This window comes from Zeus faber (assembly GCF_960531495.2).
Source record: "Zeus faber genome assembly, chromosome: 16".
NCBI classification, from domain to species: domain Eukaryota; kingdom Metazoa; phylum Chordata; class Actinopteri; order Zeiformes; family Zeidae; genus Zeus; species Zeus faber.
The window spans coordinates 13,103,678-13,127,392 of NC_137202.1; the positions used below are offsets into that span (position 1 = coordinate 13,103,678).

At 46.9% G+C, this 23,715-nt stretch overlaps 1 protein-coding gene across 1 annotated transcript; it reads right to left on the reverse strand.

Moving 5' to 3' along the window:
* Positions 1–1,256: 1,256 nt before the first annotated feature.
* Positions 1,257–23,629, reverse strand: LOC307242413 (neurotrypsin). The gene is made up of 14 exons (XM_080016878.1): positions 23,391–23,629; positions 20,669–20,708; positions 15,699–15,941; positions 14,042–14,180; positions 13,595–13,773; positions 12,859–13,006; positions 8,352–8,530; positions 8,084–8,225; positions 7,471–7,685; positions 5,314–5,455; positions 4,912–5,190; positions 4,655–4,777; positions 4,089–4,369; positions 1,257–3,262 (listed from the first exon to the last, which is right to left on the reverse strand). Exons 1-14 carry the CDS (start codon positions 23,472–23,474, stop codon positions 2,943–2,945), a joined length of 2,514 nt encoding a protein of 837 aa, XP_079873004.1. The 5' UTR covers positions 23,475–23,629; the 3' UTR covers positions 1,257–2,942.
* Positions 23,630–23,715: the final 86 nt, after the last annotated feature.

Below are 23,715 nucleotides of genomic sequence, written 5' to 3' on the forward strand. Positions count from 1 at the left end.
AGAGAATGGAGTGAACATTTTGAAGGGCGGGCAGAGGCTCAGAAAACATGGGGATTAAAGAGGACGTAATGCCGCGGGATCGGAATCAAGACGACGGGAATAAAGACCCCAACGTCACATAACCGTTTTATATCGTCGCACCACATCCGTTCCCAAAATGTTGTGTTTTATTTGAATTATCAATGATTTGAACCTTGACATTTCACGGGAGAGCGGCATTTATTTCATTTTGAATTGCTTATACACAAATGTATTCCGACCACTTTGTGCGCTATATCTGACTGTATGGGGTCATTTATTTTTGAATATGTATTCGTTCTTTAATGAGACGTCACAAAACAATTTATGACTGAAACAATAAAATATGACTAGGGGGAATAAAACATGGGAGGGGACTCAAATGAGAAAAAGAAACACCAAGCAAAATACCGGGTAGGGAAAACTGCTATTCTATAGGTAAGATAGGGATTTAAAAGTTGGGAAGATGTGCATGCACATCGCGTCGAGAGAATCGGGGCGACTCGTGTTGTGACAATGGATTTGCGTGTGTTCTATTTAAAGCTACGCGTGACGCCATGGTGACGTCACGCGGCGAGAGGAAGCGCTCGGAAGCCGGAGCCAGGTGAACAAAAATAAAACAATATAAAATAATATAAAACAATCAAATCAAGAATTAAAAAAAAAAAAAAAAAAGCTGGAGTCGAGTGAAAAAAATAAAAATAAAATAAAAATGGAAAAAATAGCCCTGGTCAAGTGAATTTGTGAAAATGCTACAACATTGTCATACATTGTCGTTTGACTCTCAAAAAATATTTTCCTGGTAAGAATTTTGGCTTAGTTCAAAAAATTGCATCATTGAGTTAAAACTTACATATTAACGTTAACAATTAATTGATGCCAAAAAAATACCAAATATGTGAAAATTCCTTTTATTATTTTTTTTTTTTTCCTTTTTTTAAACCACATTTTAGTAGACTGTTTATGACATGTTATGTAAATGTTTATGACACATCAGCAAGCAATCCCCCCCCCCCCCCTGTAAATAGTTGACTTCAGTGGAAAAGGAAACAAAATTTGCATCTAAAGCAAATCATGCGTTCAATCCTTCATTGCCGCATTTTGAGATGCATGCATTCAGTGCATTTAGTGACATCACAATTCACAACAAACTACAGGTCTTGGTGCTATGTCCAGTTCTGATTTTTATTGTTGAATTTTAATCTTTTGACCATTATGTTTCGACTTATTACCACATGTGAAGGACCAGCAGTCTCAAATAAATCAATACAGTGGGGTTTTTTTTCATTTCTGTGTACATTCTGAACTGTATCTCTGATCTGTACCAGATGGGGTCAAAAATCAGCATCGGGAGTCATCAGAGCGGGTGTGTAAATGTGCTGTTGCATTTGTCCATTTTGTCCAAATTTGTAAAAAGCTTGTAGAGAGACAGGGGGTTCATAATCAAGGAGTAGTGTGGTTCTAAAATATAGATTATTTTGTCAAGGGAACTTGAAGATGGTGCCTACCTTTGTGATTTACTACTAGTGTTGTAATGCTATTTCCCCAGCGTGTTTGCTGTGAAATATTTTGAGATTCCCAGTCGGACAGGCGCCCCAGATCAGGGTTAGACAAACATTATTTAAATAGAAAGCTTGCAATTCCTGGCCTTGTGAGTGAATGGTGCCTTTCTTTCAAATAAACAATATTGAGGAGGTATTTGCAATTTAATAACTGCAACATTGACCACAAAACACAGAAATACTGTTCAAATGATAAGTGCATTATGATAAAAGTTTGCACACTCATGGCTTGGCATCAAATACATTACTATAAAACGACGCTTCTTACAACATCTTGTGAAAATACAAGGATAAAAGCAATGGAGAGGTATTAGGCCTTGTGTTCAAGTTGGATTAAACAAACACAATCTCAGATATTTTAGCACAGAACGGAGCCTTAATAAGGGAAAAACAAACAAGTTTGATTTGACATGGTTTCTCTTTTTGACAGAAACTTGGAGATCACAATTCTTTGGCTTTTTTCTTCATCCACTTTTTTCATGATAATTTCCAGAAAACAGAGAAAAATATAGCTTGCACACTGGCCCAAAGCTCCAGTACAACATTTAATGATAACAAGCCCAGCAAGATCCATACATCATTAAATATTGTATTGAAGTATAAGTGTGTGCAAGTTATCTTTTTCTCTATTTTTTTGCGGTTTGATACATTAGATGCAGTGCCCCCTTAGAGCTGTGTGCATTTTCTTCACTCTGGGCATTATGGTTAAAAAAAAACACTCCTAGCCTTGTTAATGCCTTGTGATCTTTGCCCAAATACTGGTTTGGCCCGTCGTGTCAACAAGGAGTAAGACAAATCTGGGGCAATTGTACCCAACACACAATTGGAATGTTCATAAAAAACTGACAATGAGTAAAGCTAATCAAATCTGTATGTACAAATAGAGTGCAGTACCCTTATAAGACACCCAACAGCATTCATCTTTATATAACACTTTTTTTTTTAATACAGTTCTTTCAGCCGCTTTGGCCTCCCGCGTGAAGCTGAGATTGATCGGTAACCAAGTGTGGTCGTATGGCATGCGCTTTAGTGCAACATCATTCACATTGGCACGGTCTCTTTAGTGACGGCCTTCTTTGCATTATTGGCATATTGCATGCACTCATACCAAAAGCAGCTAAGCCGCTCCCACTGGAGAGCAGACAATGTCATTTACAAGCTTCAAGTTATAAGGTCATGTTGCGTGTGACTTCCGTTGCTCTCAGCTGGATGTGCAGCTTTGGATGAATCCAAGCGCTAAGACAAGGTACCAAGTGGACTGTGCATGGCTTTTACTCCTGGCCTACGTGTCTTGTGACACCCTCCCCATATTCCCGATCAACCGCAACCCTGCAGAAGTCACTTAATAACATTGGCACCCTCTCAGTTTTTGGGTGGTTTTTGGATAACCTGATCGATCCATCGCAGGAACCTGCTGACTCTCGTGTACACCCCCGGGTAGGACGGGTGGCCGCAGCCATGGCCCCAGGAGATGACCCCCATCAGCGCCCAGCGGCCCCCCTCCACCTGGCATACCAGAGGGCCGCCGCTGTCGCCCTGGCAACTGTCGACGCGGCGGCGCTCTGACAGGCTGCCGGCACAGAGCATGCGGCTCGTGAAGCGATCTCCGTAGCGCTTCTTGCACTTCCAGGAGGGCAGCAGGGGAACCCAGGCCTGCAGCAAAGTGCGGGAGTACTCCGAGTCTGAGAGGGAGGGGTTAATAGAGTGTTAATAAAGTAGATTACTGATCGATCAACGGCGACGTCATCCTCTCAATCTTACAAGGAAGAAGCAAAAACAACCAGAAATTCAATATTGTGACAACTGACCTGGATCCAGATAATTGGTGGATCTAGGATCAGAGTGGCTGCATACCTGTTGCTCGTTGTTTGGTCAAACGAGCAACAGGTAAAACCCCCATCCCCACACACACACAGGATATAGGAGCCCCTGTCATGACACCTCTCTATCTACTCCTGGGCTAATTCCAACTGGCCAACTCTCTACAATAAACTGATGTCTACAACTGCGTCTTCTGCGCCTCTGTGCCGGAAGTCCCTGAACACTCGTGTGGCGCGTGGCAGGAGAAACTGCCACACTGGCACCTGAACAGGGACTCTCCGGCACGAGGAATGGACACAGAGGGGCCGTCCGCCACTAACGGGTCAACGGGCGGCCCCAGCGCCCGGGGGGTCCGGCGGAGGACCGGGGAGGAAGCATGCGCAGCAACCACCACCAATTTTACCCACAAAACAGTAATGAGCTTAATAACTTGGCAATATTGACAAAATATGTTTTGACACCCCTGCCTTTATTTTGCCTTTGTGTAAGAGAGCCAATACAGACTAAAAAAGATAATTTGTACTATGATCCATCTTCATTATCTGTTATGTGAAAGTGTAAAGACTATCTCCATTTCTAAAAAGATGAAAAACTCTTAAACTAAAATTGTAAATAAGACTCACCTTTTTAGCAACATTTTAGTCTATAAGTAATTTTTAAAAGTTGAAATGTAACCCAGACCAGTACCTGTTATGCCCCAGCCGGTGATGACGCAGGCAGCAGGCCTCTTGCGCAACTTGTTGCTTGGCTCTGGCAAACAAACTGCGCTGGTGTGGGGATTGAATGCGACGCAGTTGCCCTCGATGCCCTTTAGACGTAGCAGGGCGATATCATATTCCCAGCCCTGGCTGTGGTACTTCCTGTGGATGACGATCCGTTCGGGGGAGAGGCTGCGTTCAAAGTCGTCCTGTTCCTCCGTGTGATAGTCACCGAGCCGCAGTATATAGCGACTGGGGTCACTTCCAAACCTGCAGGAGTCGAGAATTGGGGTTCAAATAGCAGGGAAACGATCTTGCGGGATGAGCTTGAATTTCTTGGATCGTGTTGTGGTGGCAAAACAGTTCGGCTGCAACACAACAAATAAAGTAAACGGCACATAAGCCAGAGTCTTATGCTGTTTGCATCGCGGAATATACGTATGAAAGCAAAAAAAGAACCCATGCAAGACTTCCGTACTGTACACATTTTCTGTCTCCCGAGTTGATTAATTCATGTTGTAAGAAGAATGTTCACTAGAGGTCGCTGTCTCATACCTCTTGAAGCAGTGTGCGGCGGTGAGAACCCAACAGGAGTTGATGAGAGTCGCACCGCACAGAGGATGTCTGCCTTTAGACTGAGATCTGAGCCACAGAGATACCTGCCATGGCCAGTCCCCCCTACACCAGAGAAATGTTAAAAAAAAAGATTGTTTGTCACATTCTATTATTATGTAAGTATACATGTACGCACATGGATGTGTGTATGAGAGTCCGCGGAGGAGGCCGGAATCTCCTCGGGTCCGTCCACAAACCTCAGGGACTTATCCCCTCCGACGATCCTTCTACGCCGGCGCTGGTTGTTGAGCCTCAGGCCACAACTCTGCGTTTCCACACTGTTGCCCCCAGGCGGCCCCGGGGTGTAGTCACAGATGACGCCCGCGTCCTCGCTATGGCGGCAGTCGTGGGCATCCTGCCCCTCAGCCACACACTCCCCCAAAGAGAACTCGTTACCTGAGCATTTGACGTTGTCGAGATGGATCGGACCCTGGCCCTCGCCAAAATAGGCCATGGAGCGGGCTTTGGATACCCCACTGGATTACGGCGACAGACAGGAGGGACAATTTTTCAATAGCGGAACGGAGGCTTGTTAGAGGGACGAAGTCTTGTTCGTGAATGACAACGAGATAAAGAGAGATTTTCACGCGTCTACTGACATGAATCCCAGCTGTTTGCACACCACGGCGGCGTTGACGTCGTTCCAGCCGTCGTCGCACACGCTCCCCCACTGGCTGTTGATGAAGATCTCCACACGACCCTCCTTTCTGCTCTCTCCTGCGACCAACCGCACCAAGGGGCCTGCCCACACACACGTTACGATGATGATGCTCTGATAAAGGTCCAAGGTCGTTGGTTTGAAGCTTACTAATAAAGCAATACATTTAACAAAGCCGAGATTGACTTTCTAGTTAATAATAAAAGTATTTTACGCCATAGACACACACCAAGCCAAGCATATTATCACACCTGCCCAGCCTGACCCGTGTGCTCTGTGTGAGTGTGGCTTTCTTTCATTTTAAGTTTTGGTGTGAATGTGAGTGTTTGGTGTCTTTTGGTCCGTCCCTCTTTTCCCTCGATCTCTATCCTCCGCTCAGGTCCTGGTTCCACAACCCGATTATCGTCAGCAATCGGGCTCACTCCACTCAGAGTACGGCCAGCACCTAGTGACCCTGCATCAAAGCTCAGCTGTTCCCTTCCTCCTCTGGTGCCAACCGCGCTTCTAAGCCTACCTGTTCTGGTCTCCTGATCCCATGCAACCTGTTCCGGATCATCCAGCCTGTCCTGCTACAGTTTGTCCTCCGCCTGCCTGTTCTTCCTGGATTCGCCTGTACTATTTCCCAGCCTGAAGTAAAAACTCACTTGGGAAGGACGTGGTTTGGGATTAAGCCAATGGCATAAAAGCTGGTGTCCTAAGCACAGAAATGGATACTATAGTTCTGAGCTGGGAGGGAAATTCCATTTAACATACAAATGAAATAGAAATGGACCCAGCATAGATCCTTGGAGGACACCTTCACGAAACTTCAGGGAGCTTCATTTAATATTGTGTGCAACAATAGTCAGAGTTCTTCCACAGAGATATAAGTCAGTTACAACCACACCCATCAAACCCTGCGATAAGCAACAAATGGATCAATAGCCAAAGTCAAAGACAGTGCGGCGCAATAATGTTTTCAATCCAGAGAGCTGGCAATCTCGTCCCAGACAACGGGTTGCAGCACTTGTTGTACTATGACCTCGTCTGAACACTCATTACTGTGGCTGGAGAGCATTGCTAATCTCCAGAAACACACACCCGATCATAGACCCGTGCTTTTAATACAGACACGTTTATACACACAACGGTCAGGTCCTACTGAGTCAAATGCTATCAAAACAATGGCGCTGAAGGGGATTTATAAAGACAATGCTTTATTGGTGAGATTGACCGGGTCAATCAAGGTCACCGATAAGGTCTCGTGCCTCGAGCAGGGCAAGAAATAAGTACTTTTCAAGGGGGGAGTTCCATGAGCCTCTAGATAGATAATAGATAGTACATTATTAACAATACGGTTCAACTACTTTTTAGAAGCAAATGAAAGCTGACTGATTTGGAATATTTTTATGTCTCTACAGAAGACTTGCAGCTCCATCAAAGCCACATGTGATGAGTTTTTGTGATAAATTATTAACTTTTCACGGCTGTTAGTGCAGGAACTTGCCTTACCAAGTCATAACGACAGCAATAACATTACATAGCCTGGGGAGACACTTTAGATCTGCCGATTCTGTGCCGGGATGGTACACGAGGGCAAAATAATACCGCGGTACAGAAAGTGATTGTTGAAATTGTTAAAAATGTCCGGAGTTAGTTACAGTAGCAGACACCACACGTTCTGGAAGCTGAAAAGCCAAAAAGCCTGTTTGAAGCCCGAAAAGGGGGATAAAGAGGTGACTTTCGAACACATGGATGGTTGGTCCGTCCTACATTCGACCAACAAAAGGAGTTTGTGAGATTAAAACGTACAACACAAAAACATTCAGGCAATTTGTTCAGGAACAGTACATAAATAATAGGACTATGAATATGAAGCAGATGTACATAATTAAAGTGCGGTGGTTAGTTTAATTCTGCGTAATGCATTCGTTTGAGTGTTTGAACAGCCCTCAAAATACTATATCTACCAGCTTCCATTAGTAAGTGATTCTTTAAACCACTTCACACTTATTATGGGTTTGGCCACCACACCCACACACACACACACACACACACACACACACACACACACATTTTGCATCTTGCCCTCCAGCCACCCACATTATGTTGTTCCTACCAGTGGGTTTCGGTGGACCAGGCACCTCGTTGGTTTCTCCCCCCCGTTCGCAGCGCACGCCTACGTCCTCCACGTGGGAGCAGTCGTGACGCCCCCACTCGGCGTGAACGCAGGACAGGAGGGTGCTCTCCGTGCCCTTGCACCGCACCTCGTCCAGCAGGATCAGGCCGGCGCCTTCCCCGTAAAGCCCATCCGGTGCCACCTCCGCCCGCCCGCTGAAGACCCGGAAAGACCAACACCGTAGGCAGAAATGTCTCAGCTTTCTCGTCACGGTGAACCGCGTATCTGTGCATCTGCCTGTTAAATCTTTGAATAAACTGGAAAACCGAGCGGAGCTTGTTCGCAGAAATCAGGGCTTAAATCTTTGTCTAAGGACTTCTGCAAGGCCAAATGATGACAGTTAACCTGAATTGATTGTTAGATAATGACAAATGATGCCTGTAATGATCCCACATGTAGGAGTAACATTTGATGAAGTCTACAGTTTCCTCGCCTCACAGAAATAGGTTTAATAGTAGGTATAGCGAAATTCAATTAAACACATTTAAAGTGTCGGGTTGAACTTGAGGGCCAAAGACCCGACCGAATCCTTCCTGATGAAGCGCACACACACCTGAATCCCAGCTGTCGACACACCACCTGGGCGTTGAGCTCGGTCCAGTTGTCGTCGCACACGGTGCCCCAGTCTCCCTGGTGGTACACCTCCAACCGGCCCTCCCACGGACTGTCTGCTCCCACCAGACGAACCACGCCATCTGGACCCCGGACACAAGCGAGACACGGTGCTGGGTTGGAAACGCTCACGCAAGCTCATATTCACAAGCATAGTTTTTTTGTTATTTTTTATGTATTTCAGGCCTTCATTCTTCACTGGTTCTGACCTGTGTATGGGTTGCACGACACGCCAGTGTCCTCCATGTGATCACAGTTGTGCTGTCCCCAACTGTTATGAGGACATTCCTCCAGAGAAAGTTCATTTCCTGTACACTGAACGCCGTCCAGGAAGATCGGACCGGTGCCCTGGCCGAAGTGGGCCCATGTCCATGCCTTCGCTACACCCCTGAATGACAAATATATATATACAGTACATACACCGATCAGCCACAACATTAAAACCACTGACAGGTGAAGTGAATAATATTGCTCATTTCATTCCAATGGCACCTGTCAAGGGGTGGGATATATTAGGCAGCAAGTGAACAGTCAGTTCTTGAGGTTGATGTGTTGGAAGCAGGAAAAATGGGCAAGCGAAGGATCTGAGCGACTTTGACGAGGGCCATATTGTGATGGCTAGACAACTGGGTCAGAGCATCTCCAAAACGGCAGGTCTTGTGGCGGTGTTCCTGGTATGCAGTGGTTAGTACCTACCAAAAGTAGTCCAAGGAAGGAAAAACGGTGAACGGGCGACAGGGTCATGGGCTCATTGTGCTCGGTGTGGGGAGCAAAGTCTAGCCACTGGCTACTGTAGGACAATTTGCTGAAAAATGCTGGCTAAAATAGAAAGGTGTCAGAACACACAGTGCATAACGGCTTGATGTGTATGGGGCTGCGTGGCTGCAGACTGGTCAGAGTGTCCATGCTGACCCCTGTCCACCCCCAAAAATGCCTACAATGGGCACGCGAGCATCAGAACTGGACCATGGAGCAATGGAAGAAGGTGGCCTGGTCTGATGAATCATGCTTTCTTCTACATCATGTGGATGGGCGGGGTTAGGGTCCGACCCGATCGAGCATCAGTGGGATGTGCTGGAACAACAAGCCCGATCCATGAGGCTCCACCTCACAACTTAGGACTTAAAGGATCTGCTGCTAACGTCTTGGTGCCAGATACCACAGGTCACTTTCAGAGGTCTTGTGGAGTCCATGCCTGAACAGGTCAGAGCTGTTTTTGGCACGAGGGGGGGGCTACACAATATTCGTGGTTATCAGTCGTGGTTTTAATATTGTGGCTGATCGGTCTATATATATTGTATATGTTATGTTAGAGCAGCCGGAACATAGAGGATCCAAAAGGACATTGTAAAATCCTTACATACACAAGTCAGTGTTCAAATCTCTCAAGAGTTTTACAAGTAACTCACCCGGGGAGAAAAGCTTTACATTTTTGGTACCCAGATCGCAAAGTTATGCAAAAAAATTGGAGATGTTATATTATCATACCAAGGAGTAGTAGAGTAGAGTAATGGAAGAGACGGATTAGGACAATAGAACATAACAGTCGGCAATGTCGTGTCGGCACATTGGAGGTTTACTTTTTGCTATGGCAGGGATGGCAATAAACGGGGTAGGCCAGTTATTGAGACTCAGCCAGGCCCTTTATCTTGCAGTCATTTTGCTGTGATACTCAGCCTCGTATGCACAGAGGCTTAGCGGGTCACCCCTTGCTCCCGTGCCTGTGGTGCTCTGCTCAGCTCACAGACTAATTGTTGCACCTGCCCCACTTCTCAGGGTCTTTACAAGGTGGGCAGGGTGGTGTTTTCCTTCTCACACCACCCCGATTGTTCAGCGGTGTGGACGACTGCGTTTCCCTTTTTACCTGTCGTTTGACGTGTGCCCCCATGCAAAGTACTCCCAGGTCTGGGCTATACTGCATATCCTCAGTTAAAACAAAACATAAAAAAAACAACAAGGAAACAACAGATACAAACAGCAGAGAGAAGTGCCCGGACTGCATACCTGCAACATATAATCCACTTTACGCCTCAACGCATAAATATAAGAGAGTGCCAAATATAGCGTTGGAAATGGAAGTAATGAATGATTTAAAGACAGCAGTTAAGTGCACGTTTCTGTGTGTGTGTGTGTGTGTGTGTGTGTGTGTGTGTGCGCGTGTGTGTGTGTGTGTGTGTGTGTCTTCTTCCTCCTTCAGTCAAGGGACCTTGCACTATTCCATCAGAATACTCAGAATGGATCAGCTGCTTTCCGCCGCCTCACACTCTTTCTTTATCCCTTTTTCCCTCTCTCCGTCTTTCCCGCCAGGGCCTGCCCGAAACTCCTACCTATCAGACTTTAATGAGCAGGAGTTTGTAATATTCATGTGTTCTCTTCGTTGCGTGGAGTGGAGTCCGCGTGTACAGTGCGGCAACCAAAGAAGCCTACGCTGGTACCGTAGGCTTCCATGGCCCATAAAGTCGGGGATGAATAAAAGCATTTTCTAGATTGAAAACGAGCAGGAAGAGTGACAGTCGCAGATGTGCATCCATGATGAGCATCCATGATGAGCATCCATGTTTGCTCAATTTTCCATCTTTAGACGAAAAGAATCAAAGAGCAACGTGACGTTTCTTTGCCTCTTGTTCTGGGTAATTGCACAAACTTGTTTTCTTATGAACCCATTTCCTTCATGACCATCAATTAATTTCCAGGGTTGGGTCACATCAAATCACTTCCTCAGTCCTAATTAGTCCTAGCATTTTTCTACCGTCGTCGCACAAGGCTGTCCAGGTTCTTTTGGGCTCTCGGTGCTGAGGGGCCGGGCCGTGGGTGGGGGGCCGTCTGCCGTCTTGTGTTCTGTGGTGTGCATGTGCGGCAGCCAGGGGCTGGCCCGAGGCCTGAATGGGGCGCAGGGCGGACTGCCATGGTGGGGGCGCATGGCGGGCTGCTCCGCCTGTGGCCGGTCGCTGTGGGTTGGGCGGTGCTGGGGCACGGTCGGGTCCTTGTGGCCGCTGCCTGACCTGCTGCAACCCTGCGTTGATCTGGCTGTGCTGCGCTTAGCTCTCCCAGTGCCAGAACTCAAACTCAGTACGTACACCACACAATTGGCCTCGGGTTTGCGGGACGGGTGGGGTGAGAGCTATGTGGGTAGGGATGTGGCGGGCGGATGCGATCTTGCCTGTCACGCTCCTGCCCTGACGTGCTACACATTGCGAAATTTTAATACCACTCATATTAGCTTAGAATACATCCACACCCACACAAATATCACTCCAAGCAACACTCCACCAGACCAGAGGGGTGCGAATGATTCAGGTTTGACATGCTTAAAGGATTCGCACCCCCACAGCTCGCAATTTTAACTGCTATTACCAACAGCACACATTAAGCAATGGGGTTTCCGAGGTGGTGGGTTGGTGTGGGGGTGTGGTTGGCCAGGGGGCGACCCTATCCCCCTGCCGACCCCTGGTTTGGGCCTGGTGCCGGGTTGTTTCTGGCCTGCTGCGACCTGACGGGTCAGCGGGGAGACCCGCCAGGTGCTTTCCGGGGCGCCTTGGGGCTGCTCGCCATCATGGGTGTGGGTTGGGGTGCAGGAGGCAGCTGTCGGCCTTGCTCCTGGCTTCTCTGCGGTGGGTGCCGGGGGTGGTGGAGGGCTGTCTGCAGGCGTCGCAGGGGGCGGGGGGGTGACACCCAACTGTCATCATCCTCGGGGCCTGTGACCGGGTCGGGCATCTATCCGGTTGTGGTATGTTGGGCCTCGCATTTGTGCGGGGTGTTGGTGGGCATGGGGGCATGGGTGTCACCCTGTTGGCACGGGACCTGGCTCCGGGCTTGTGGTCTGTGCCTGGCGTCCGCGGCCCGGGTTCTGCTCCTGCGGTTACATCTTATACCTGCATGTGGGGGTGGCTTGTATGTGCACGCTTCGAGGGTGAAGGGTCTCCTCAAGCTCTCTGGGACTGGTTTATGCTCCTTGGGCCATGTGTGGGTGTTGGTCCACGGGCTCGCGGCTTCCCTGTAGGCTGGGCGGTCTTCTGTGGCTGCAGGGCACGGTGCTCTGAGCTTTTCCTGCGGTTGTGGAGCGTCTTCAAAAACTAATTGGGACAAGTCCTGTGCATTCACCGTTGGACAGTCACACACACACACACACACACACTCACACTCACACTCACACACACACACACACCCACACACACACACACACACACACACACACACACACACACACACACACACACACACAGAGACTGATCACAGGCACACACATACTACTGGCACCTGTTTTGAACACATCCTCAAACACACTCCTGGTTACATCCCTGTCCTTTCCCCCTCCATTCCCCCTCATTTTGTCGATACATGTCGACTGATGTCTCCATGTCTACATTTTTCCATGGACATGTTGGTGGTGATTCTCCCCCTCTTGGAGTAGTAATGATGATTACTTGTTTATAGATCAAAACATGGTAAGATGGTTCTCCAAAGAGGGGGATTGGTGGTGGTTCTGTGTCACAAAAAGCTGTGCTCTGGTCATCCTACAGGTCATCCATACGACAGAGTTATTGCAGCAGTTCTTGATGATTTAGGAATGAATAAAGAGTTGCATTGCAGGTTGGCAAGTTGAACTCCACTTGCAGACTAACTCCGTCCAAAATGCAATGGCACAAATACTCTGTGTTGTATGTCCAGCATGCAGACAGCACAGGTTAAAAAAGAAGAAAAACGACAAGCACTTACCCCAAACCCAGCTGTCTACAGACCACCTCAGCATCTATGTCGTCCCACTCGTCATCGCAAATGGTCCCCCACTTGCCGTCGCGGTAAACTTCTACACGACCTTCAAATTCTTCCAATCCTCCCACCAGCCTCAGGGGGGCACCACTTCCTGTAAGAAAGACAAGAGAGCAAGGGGGTGACAGTAATAAGGGAATCACACTGACGTTAACAACCGGCTTACTAAGCCTTTCTATGACAATGGTCGACTGACATTTGCTTTTGGTAGGCTACAGGGTAGACGGAGAACTTCTGAAACACCAATGTAAGATGTGGTGGTGAGCAACGCCGGCGCACCTCAGGGCACTGTGCTGTCACCATTTCTGTTCACCCTCTACACCTCTGACTTCCCTCTTCAACTCCGGAATGTGAATGTTATATTGCTGGCACGGCAAGAATTCAGGGTCACAGCAATGAGAAGTTAACATCAAATTTGACATTCAGTTCATAAGCCAAAGTAATATCGCCCAAGGGTCTGACCCGTTGCCTTACGCACTAAGTAAACTGGATTAGGCTCCAGTCACTGTGACAGTGAACAGGGATAAGTGGGTAATGAAAATGATTGAAGACCAAATTAACCTGTCGATCAGTGGGTTTCCTCTCACCTCTAGAGAGATGCAGGTCAGCCTAGTTGGAGAACCCTAAATCACCCAACGGTGCGATCATGGCCAAACCCAGAACACTGACGCTGCATTCTTACCCTCAGGAGCCACACACACCACCCCTGCCTCGTTGCCATGGTTGCAGTCGCCGGTTACAAACTTCCGGCTCCGGCAAGACAGCAAGAAGCTCTCATCGCCGCGACAACCCAGACGCTCATAGTGGAAAAGACCCTGGCCAGGTCCGAAGTAGGAGTGCTGCAGAGCTGTGCCGATCTCACTGGAGGACGGAGGGTCGGAAAAAACAGAAATCAGAACAAAAAGGAATCTAAAACGCATTGCTGTAAACATGTGTCTGTATGTATCGGTGGTTCTTGTTCTCTTATACACAAAAACACATGACAATCTAACCCACCCACACACGCACGCACGCACGCACGCACGCACGCACGCACGCACGCACGCACGCACGCACGCACGCACGCACGCACGCACACACACGCACACACACACACACACACACACACACAGCTAAAAGCCATTCTCACCCCAGTCCAAGCTGCCTGCAGATGACACTGGCATCCCGGTCGGTCCAGTGTGTGTCACACACCGTTCCCCACTGGCCGTTCAGATAGACCTCCACACGCCCACTCAGCCCAGACAACCCCCCCACCAACCTGGCTGCACCTGGGGATGATAACAGCAAGCCGAGTTTTATTGCATAGCTTAAAAAAAATAAAATATATATATATATGGCAGCTGAAAGGAATTTGTGTCTTTTGAAAAAAGAGGAAAAAAGACTTAAACCTTAAAGATCACATTTCTTACCTCATGAATGCTGACATAAAATAAATAAAAAAACAACAAACGATTTTCATGGAACATTACCTTTCGATTTATTACATTGACAAGTTTAATGGAGACCGTTTTGTTTGAGAGGTTTGAATAAAATCAGAATGTTAATAAGCTTGTAGTTTTTTTTACAATCTTTATTGGTCCCCAAGGCAAAAAATTCTCGTATTCCCCCCACCCAGGTGAGGTTGCAGGGTCGGCCAGCTCAAAGATTGATTGACAGGTTCCACACAGAGGAGTCAAAGGCAGGAGTATTCTGTTCCAGGGGTAAGGAAGCTGAATCACATTTAGACCAGCGGTGTGAATCTCAGCCAGATTGCACTAAATGCCACGCGGCTGGATTACTTTTTAAATCTGTGGACGGATGTTTGTATGTGTGTATGTGTGTGTGTGTGTGTGTGTGTGTGTGTGTGTGTGTCTGTGTGCCTACTCAGAAGCTCTTTTGAGCTTGGATCAGCCCTTTGCTGCCATTATAGCTTGCATTGAGGCAAAACAAAAGTGGGAAATGGCGGGTCATATGCCTGGTCAATACAGCCAAAATATTCATTGGAAATGACCCAGCAGTGTCCATCTTGGCTTCCATTTACTAAATAATGTTTATCTGCCATTGTAGCCTGTCTAGACCTGGACACCTAGACACCTTGTCTAAACTCCTCTGCTGAAATCTGGGCTTGCGTGTTTATACCTGGCAATGTATAGGCCCCTATTGGTTTTGTATTATGTATCAGAATAAACTAGAGCAAACCGTGTCTGATATAGAGTTCCAAACAGCTAAATATATGCTCCAGCACTTCACCAGCTGTGCCACGTGCATCATAAACTTCAAGCCTCAACAAACCATCCTGGCAGATAGAATGTTGAAAGTGGCGTCTGCTTGGCATCTCACCAGCCGGTCGGAATGTTGTTCTGTCATAACTCACTAAAAGTAAAAGTAAAAAAAAACAAAAAACAAGCAACCACCAACACACAAACACCCCCCTCCCCGCACACGCACACGCACACACACACACACACACACACACACACACACACAGTCAATGCTCAAGAGACAGACAAATGAGATGCACCTAAAATTCCTGTCGCCACCTGTCTAATGCCTTGGGGGCCAGGCACCACTCACACCCTCCACCCTCCACCCACACTCAGACCCACCCAGGTGCTTACACAAAGCCAGCTGGTTGGCTGACAGCCACTCATTAATCTGCATCGAGCCAGAGGGGACGGGATTTGTAGAGGACAGAATGTTAGCGGGAGGTGGGCGGGAGGAAGCCGTAATGGGTATGTGATGACCAACACAGACAGTAGCAGAGGATATCACATCCATCCATCCATCCTTCCAACCATCTCTCTCACCCTGGTGGCAGTCGCAGTAGGACCAGCCGATGGCTCCGGAGCTCTGTCGGAAGAAGCACCAGGGGTTGGACTCACGGTCCGGGTTCCTGCAGAGGTTGTGGCCCCCGAGGCCCCGGCCCGGGTACTGGGCCACGTAGTCAGGGAAGTCGGTCCACTTCAGGCAAGGGAAGCCGGAGTCCGTCTGCGAGACAGAACCGTTGTAGTAACCCAACTCCGTGAAGCCCTCCGAACAAGACAGGGGCACTATCGAGAAAAATAGATTGTTTTGTATTTTTTAGTCCGGCAGCTTGATAACACGCTCCATAGGCATTGAATTATATCATTCAGCTCCAATATATAAAATGTAAGCAATAGCAAAGAAGGGCAACATTGCATACAGAAATGACACGCGAGGCAAGAAACATGATTTGGTAAAAATAAAACAGGTAACGGAACTTTGGCTGGGGCATGATTCTTGATGGAAAAAGGCCTTCTTGATTTTAAACTAAGATTCAAAATGTGGTCTGAAAGAATGTGTGGTGCTCGACAGCGTTTGGCAGACAGCGTTGTACTGCAGTGCAGCCGGAAACTGTATGAGGGTGTGTGTGTGTGTGTGTGTGTGTGTGTGTGTGTGTGTGTGTGTGTGTGTGTGTGTGTGTGTGTGTGTGTGTGCGTGCGTGCGTGTGCGTGGGTGAGAGTTTTGTATCCCTGGCAAAAGTCAAAGTCAAAACTGTGTCTGGTAACCTGTTTAGATTTGCAGATCAGTCGTACGTGTTTTATGCTGCACTGCAAGTGTGTGTGTGTGTGTGTGTGTGTGTGTGTGTGTGTGTGTGTGTGTGTGTGTGTGTGTGTGTGAGTGTGTGTGTGTGTGTGTGTGTGTGTTTGAAAGAAAGTTGGAGAGAGAGCAGGACAATGTAAGACAAACGGCCAAGGGGTGAGATCATAGCAGACATATGTGAAACACACTATAAATACAGATGAGCCCCTGAAAATATAACATATTAACAAGTCGAAATAACCAAGGGTTGAATACGGATCTCACAAGTAGGTTGTTATTGTTATGAATCCTGAGATGATTTACACTGTATTTCCTTGTCGCTCGGTGCGACTGTCTGCATACACCACGGATGTTTTCATGTTTCTATCGAGCCTGAGTGTGTTGACAACCTAATAAATTTTCCCATCAGGTCCATTTACTTCAAACGTCATCCGACATCAACAAAATGTTCCAGTTCTCACAGGACGTCTCCAGCATTCTTCCATTCCGTTATCGCCTTTTATCGGCGCAAGCTCTAAATTCCAGTCCGAGGCCATCGGCATGAACAACTAAATGTCGCACAACAACCTCAGACTGCTTGAGACTCGTACACATACGGTCCAGATTTTTTTTTGGGGGGGGGGTGTCTAGGGCCTCGTTGATGGAGAGGAGAGGCAGAAGAGATGCTCACTGTTAAACAGACGGTGTCTCCCATACGACAAACACGGTATCCATTTGAAGCCCAGTCCTACGACACACTCGGTGATACAGGAGGTAAGGTAAACACCAAACCCTAATTGGAGACCTTAGCACCCCAGCGTGACTCACTTTAACGGAGCATCACTTTCCGTGGATGCGGCAATTCCATATAAGGACGTAGGACTTCATATTCGGACTGCTGTGATTTATGCTCTGGATTGAAAAACGAACCAAAACTATATAAAATACACATGTAATAGCGATGGGGTTTTTTTTTTCCTTAATATTAAAGGGAAAAAAAAATCTCCTCACTTAGGGTAATAAGCAATAACACCGCCAAGTTACAATCCAACCGCCCTTTAGGGATTTCACCTGGAGATGTACTATTATTAGAAATGCCTCCAGTCGCTATGAGTCACCAAATTAAGCCACTGCCAACGGCTGCCTCTCCTCTGCTGCATAGTGACTTTTGAATCGGCTCTCGAGAAAAAGTCTGCTCTTAAATCCCGTTTATGGTCCGTTATGAAGTCACATTTGGCCGCATATTGAAACAATTCAAAAAAAGGAATTCTGGGTTAAATCAAAGTTTATTGCTCCTATTAAACATTTGAGTAGGTCGCTTTGAAGGCCTAATAGTAGGTAATCAAAAGCGTTGATTCCACTGAGTGCTTCTTAATTGCTCGTAGGGGTTTCAGTCAGTTATCGCCAGACCTCCGTGTGGGGATCCATATTTCACAGCGGGACACGGGGAAGCTTTGGAGGATCAAGTCTTTAGATAAAGGTTACAGACACCCTTTGCGACAGAAAACACACACACACACACGCACACACGCACACACACACACACACACACACACACACACACACACACACACACACACACACACACACACACACACACACACATACACACACACACACACACACACACACACACACACACATACACACACACACACAGACACACACACAGACACACACACAGACACACCCTACTGTGCAGGTGCACACACACGTAAATAACCTTTTGGGACGCACACAGCCAGAGTGAAAAGAAGCCGGAGTCCACATTTTTACTTTATTACTAGCCCCAAGAAAACAAATGCCATAAAAATACAAACTCATCTCGGGGTCGACTACACATGGAAAGTAGATAACATTCAAAATACTACTGCAGCTAAGTACATTTTCAAGTACCTGTACTTATAAAACTCATATGAATATACTATAAAGTGTGTATATATATATATATATTTTTTTTTTATATATATATATATATATATACACACACACACACACACACACATATACAGTATATATATATTTATTTATATATTGTATATGCATACATACATACATACATACATACATACATACATACATACATTCATAATCACACACACACACACACACACACACACACACACACACACACATATATATATATACAAACATAAATAAATATATATGTATATTAATCAATGTATATTTATGGTTAGTAAGTTTATTCAGTTTCAGAGACTTTTTTAGACTTTTACTCAACTACAATTCAAAGCAAATATCTTTAGTATTTACTCAACTACGTTTCTGACACAATTCCGTTACTTTAGTTTTACTTTACTTTACTTTAATACTTTAAGTACATTTATAAACCAGTACTTGTGTACTTTTACTTAAGTAGAAATGACAAAGTGGTACTGGTAAGTGTGGTTAAAGCAGCCACTCCTGTCTGGGGTCTTGGTAATTGGGCCCGGGATCAGCAATCAATGATCAACAGGTAACCATCCCCACACACACACACACACACACACACACACACACACACACACACACACACACACACACACACACACACACACACACACACACACACACACACACACACACACACACAAGGAGGAGCGCCTCTGTCATGACATGTGTCCATCTGCTCCCATCTTGTTCCATCTTGCCAACCCTCTACAATGAACTGGTGTGTTTGCAACATCCCTGCCAGTGTCTCTGTGGTGCCAGAAAAAAACCGACCCCGGGCCCAGTTACCTAGACCCAAGACAGGCGTGGCTGCTTAAACCACACCACGGTGGTATTTGCACTTGTTACTTTTGCTTCAGTAAAAGCTCCGAATACTTCTTCCACCGCTGCCATCTGGGATCCTCCACCTGAATGCCGACGGGGACGCTCGGCTGTGGGCGCACAAGACACCACTGTCTGTCTGCTGGTGGGAGTATTGTGCTGCTTGGAGGAGAAGCGAGGCCTTGTTTCGAAGCGGAGAGCCCCCCTCCTCGGGTGGAATCCCGTCCCTTCTCTGCTTATTTCCATAACCCGGCCAAAACATCTATCTTCATCTGGTTGGAATCTAATGCTGCACTGCACATACAGATGGAACTACAGGTGGATATAGACGTGTCGGGGTGGGGCAGCGTTGCGGCGGTGTAGTCGTGCTGGGGCCGGGAGGGGACGTTAAGGACATGTTTTACACTTTTTGCCCTGACAGTAACACCGCAAAGTGGGTCCATCGTGGTTGGCACCGCCTCCCACCCCCACACGCACCCCGCTCCTCCTCCTCCTCCTCATCCTCCGTATGGAGCCTCATGTAATTCCATTTTTTGCGTACCTCTGGGCCACCACTGTGTTCCAAGGTGAAAGAGAGATTGAATGTCATTTCTCTCTCTCTCTCGCTCTCTCTCTCTCTCTCTCGCTCTCTCACTCTCTCGCTCTCTCTCTCTCTCTCTCTCTCTCTCGCTCGCTCTCTCTCGCAGGGGGTAGAGATTAGATAAACAGCAATGGGAAGGAGAGATAAATCTTTGGTAAAAAAGGAAAGGGGGTTAGAAAAAACACCCTGGATGCATTTTTTTCAAAGCTTTATGCCAGATCTGGTGCCAAGGAAGAACGCTGTGTCTTTTGGCCATGAATGAGATGATTTTCGGGGTGTGGGGGGCAGGGGGTGGGGAGTGGGGGGCGGGGGGCTGGCATCCCCAGACATCCTGCGAAAAAAATTGGCGGAGGGGCAAGCGGGGAGTCGTACCGAGAATGATGCTCAGCACGGCAAACAGGACAGAACGGGCGTGGCGGCGGGGAAACAGGCAGAGGGAGTTAAAATGCAGAGAGAGGGGGGCAAAACAGAAATGAATAAGGAATAAGATGAAGAGGGAGGAAGGCAGGAGAAGAGCTGACAACGACAGGGGAGGGAATGAAGAACTGTGGAAGAACGGGGAGGGCGGGCGAGACAGGATATTGTCCTCGTCTGACGTTCACCCTTCTTTTAAATAAGCATCTTTCGCCGCATCAAAGCCTTCTAATTATTACCACAATTTATCCGGAGCTGCGCAGACTTTGACGTGACGTGACGTGACGTGACGTGAGGAACCTTGATGAGCAACTTATCTTTGTGTGCATTTTTGCAAAGCAGCTGCAGTTGTGTGTTCGTTTCACCAGTCTGAGGAAGTACTGCAACATTGAGTGGTTGGGATATGATTATATAACTCCGCCCACGGCCCCGAAAATCGAGTGAATTGAGTTTGAGGAAGACTTTTACCTGCGACCTGCAGAGCGTTCAAGTATCCATCTTGAGTGACCTGTGGAGGCAATACAGCATCAGTAGAACCAAAAAACAACAATAAATACAAACTCTTTCATATCAAAAGATGTCCTGGAAAAAAGGTTGATGAGGCTTAAATAATAGAAAATATATAATTGTGATTCAACGTCTTCTGTTCCGAAAAGAACACTTATCCTGATCGAGTGAGTTGGTTTGTTTTCTTGGTCGGTCGAGGTTGGGGGGGATATTTTTTTCATCCGAGCGGTTCTTTTATTGCGCATGCTTATCCACATTGAAGGTTTACCGAACATGACTGACGACGCTGCTTCGTGTAATTCTGCCCGATCTTTTTGCATTTTTGCCCCGGAAAGGCACCGGATCCCGCCACCGACAATGGGAACAGCATATAGAGGAGCACATACATAATGGAAATACATTCAATGGCTGTTTCTTACAAAGCAGCAGCTAAATACTCATGGGATTAATATAAAATGTGGGATTTTTAATCTTACGGATGACCACTTTAAATAGGCCGTAATAGTGGATATTATCTCCCGTGCTGTCATGAGTTGCTTTGAGCAGGTTCTTGCGAGCGACACGTCTCTGAACGCCTCACGGCAGAATGCGGCGAAATTCCAACAGGGTTAATCTTGGCGGTGTTTACTTTACGGCAGCATAGCGACGCATAGGGTAAGCTGGACCGCTGAAACCTATACCGACTGTAGAAAATATAACATGTGACGGCTACGCTATAGAGCAACAATGCTTGTGACCCTGGCACTTAAAGCTGATCAAAATAACCGGGCGTGCTGGCGGTCCCTCGGGTCACAAGACACGGCTGCTCTCTTTTCCTTGAAAGGGAGAGTTTGGTCATTTTTAACTAACGTATAAATAGACCGCTGCTCACCTGTAATGCTTGTAATCACAGATACAACCAGCCACTGAGTGATCCGAGGATTGATCTGACGTTTCTTCTTTTCACAGCTGATCTAACATGGGAGGCCACGACAGGGAGTGACAATGACCGTGTTCGCTGACCTTTCGTTGAAATACGTGTCTATTAACTGGTAGAAAGAGGACTTCAAAGCGAAGCGAAATACAATTTTTGTCAATTTGCAGTCTGTGGCTACGTTTCAAATCATCTCAGCCCGATGCGTGCGCCCTTGTTTATACATATTTTGACTTCCAGGCTTATACGCAGACATTATTTTTGCGAAGGACCTGGCTGCAGCAGCAGATCTCTCACCCTCTGTAAGAAATGCATACTAGGTAGTTCATAGTGTATACTAGATAGTTCTACTCTTGTTCAGAGACCTGTGAGAGTAAAAAGAACAATTGCTTCTGGGACATACTACATACGATATTCCACAGGATATGGTGTGTGATCCCGGGACTTCGAATATTATTTGAGCCGACTATGGTTTCAGACATACTGAACACATTCAAATACTTATTTGGAGTCCTTGACAGTGTGCTCATTTGCCATTATGGACACCGCTGCCGTAGCAACTCTCTTCCCAATCCATCACCCCCATTCCAGTTTGACCATCCCAGTCGAGTAAAAGGCCCGCTCGAAGAGACAAAGCCGTTTTCCACCGGCAGTTGGGCCGTTTCGGGGACATTTGGTCCTATCGCCTTCCGTCCTAGATACTCAGCGCAAGTAGGCCGGTATGAAGGGACGGCTTCTCATCCCTCACAGGACCCAGAAGGACCGGCGGGATCCCTGTGAAAACTCTCCAATTCAGCCCAGGATGCCATAGGTGATGCAGAATCGGGAGTTTTGCGTATGGCTGACCGGAGTGCAGCCAAAGACAGAGTCTACACACGACTGGGAGCCTGGTTGGTAGTCCTGCCAGTACTAGATAGTACTGGTGGCACTCCATAACTAATGGCGTAGAGGACAGAGCTCTAACAGCATCCCTGTGTACTATCTACAAGTATCCCTTATGTTACTTTGCCATAAATAATTTGCACGATCTATAGGCAAAGGCTTAAATGGGATCTGAGCGACTGAGCAGAAAAGGGTTCTTCATCTTTACAAGACCCCTCTGCAGTTACATGAAGCTGTAACGAGAAGCAGCCGTCCAACCACCCAGAAATCATCATTTGCCAGGCATTGTGGATCGCACTGATCGACAAACATTGAGAGACAAGGCTTGAGTGTTTTTTATTATTATGAGGATCCTTAAGTTTTAACTAATATTCATTTTTTCTATTGTTATGAGGATTCTTAAGTTTTCATTAAATTTTCCTTTTTTTTTTCATTTTAATCAATATGAGCATTCTTAAAAGTCTTGCACGATGGTGAATAAGCAGCACAGCGTTTATTTTAATCACATTATAACTTTGATTTAACCACTTATTAATCACTTAAAATAAATAAATAACAATAATACATACATCAATTTAGTTAGGGAACATAATCCCCTAAAAACAAAATGATAAGACTGATAAGACAAATATCAATATGTAGCTTATATCCGAAGACAATTCTGTATTGCATTAATCCAGGCTCACCTCATGACTCCCAGTGTTAAGGTGGATTTCAGTTTGTCTATCCGCTTATCAGGTCATTCCATTTTATTTGGGGAGCTTTTTTGTTAACAAGCAAAGAGAATGACTTGATATTTTCGGACAGAATTGTACACTGATCATTCCCGTGCGCCGCAGGGTGCTACTGGCTGTAAGCAACGGGCGGTCGGGTTCCCCCTTCCCTTACCTTCCCAGCCACGGTGGACGGCACGCAGCACAGAAAACCAAGTAGAAGCGGCCAGGAAACCCGAGCGGATATTTCCATGTTCATGTGAAATCAGTCATGGCTTGGAGCTGGAGTCCTGCTGAGCCGCTCCTCGGACGCGGAGCCTCGGTCCACCGGGGTGTGTTTGTCATAAAGTCCCGGAGGATCGGTCTGACAAGTCCAACCCGGCCAGTGTTGTTGTCCGGTCTGATGGAGCAGAAGCCCGGAACCCTTGCGCCCCGCAGATCCGCTCCGAACCTTAAACGAATGACACCGGGAGGAAAGCGGAGGTACGCGGGCGGGGAGA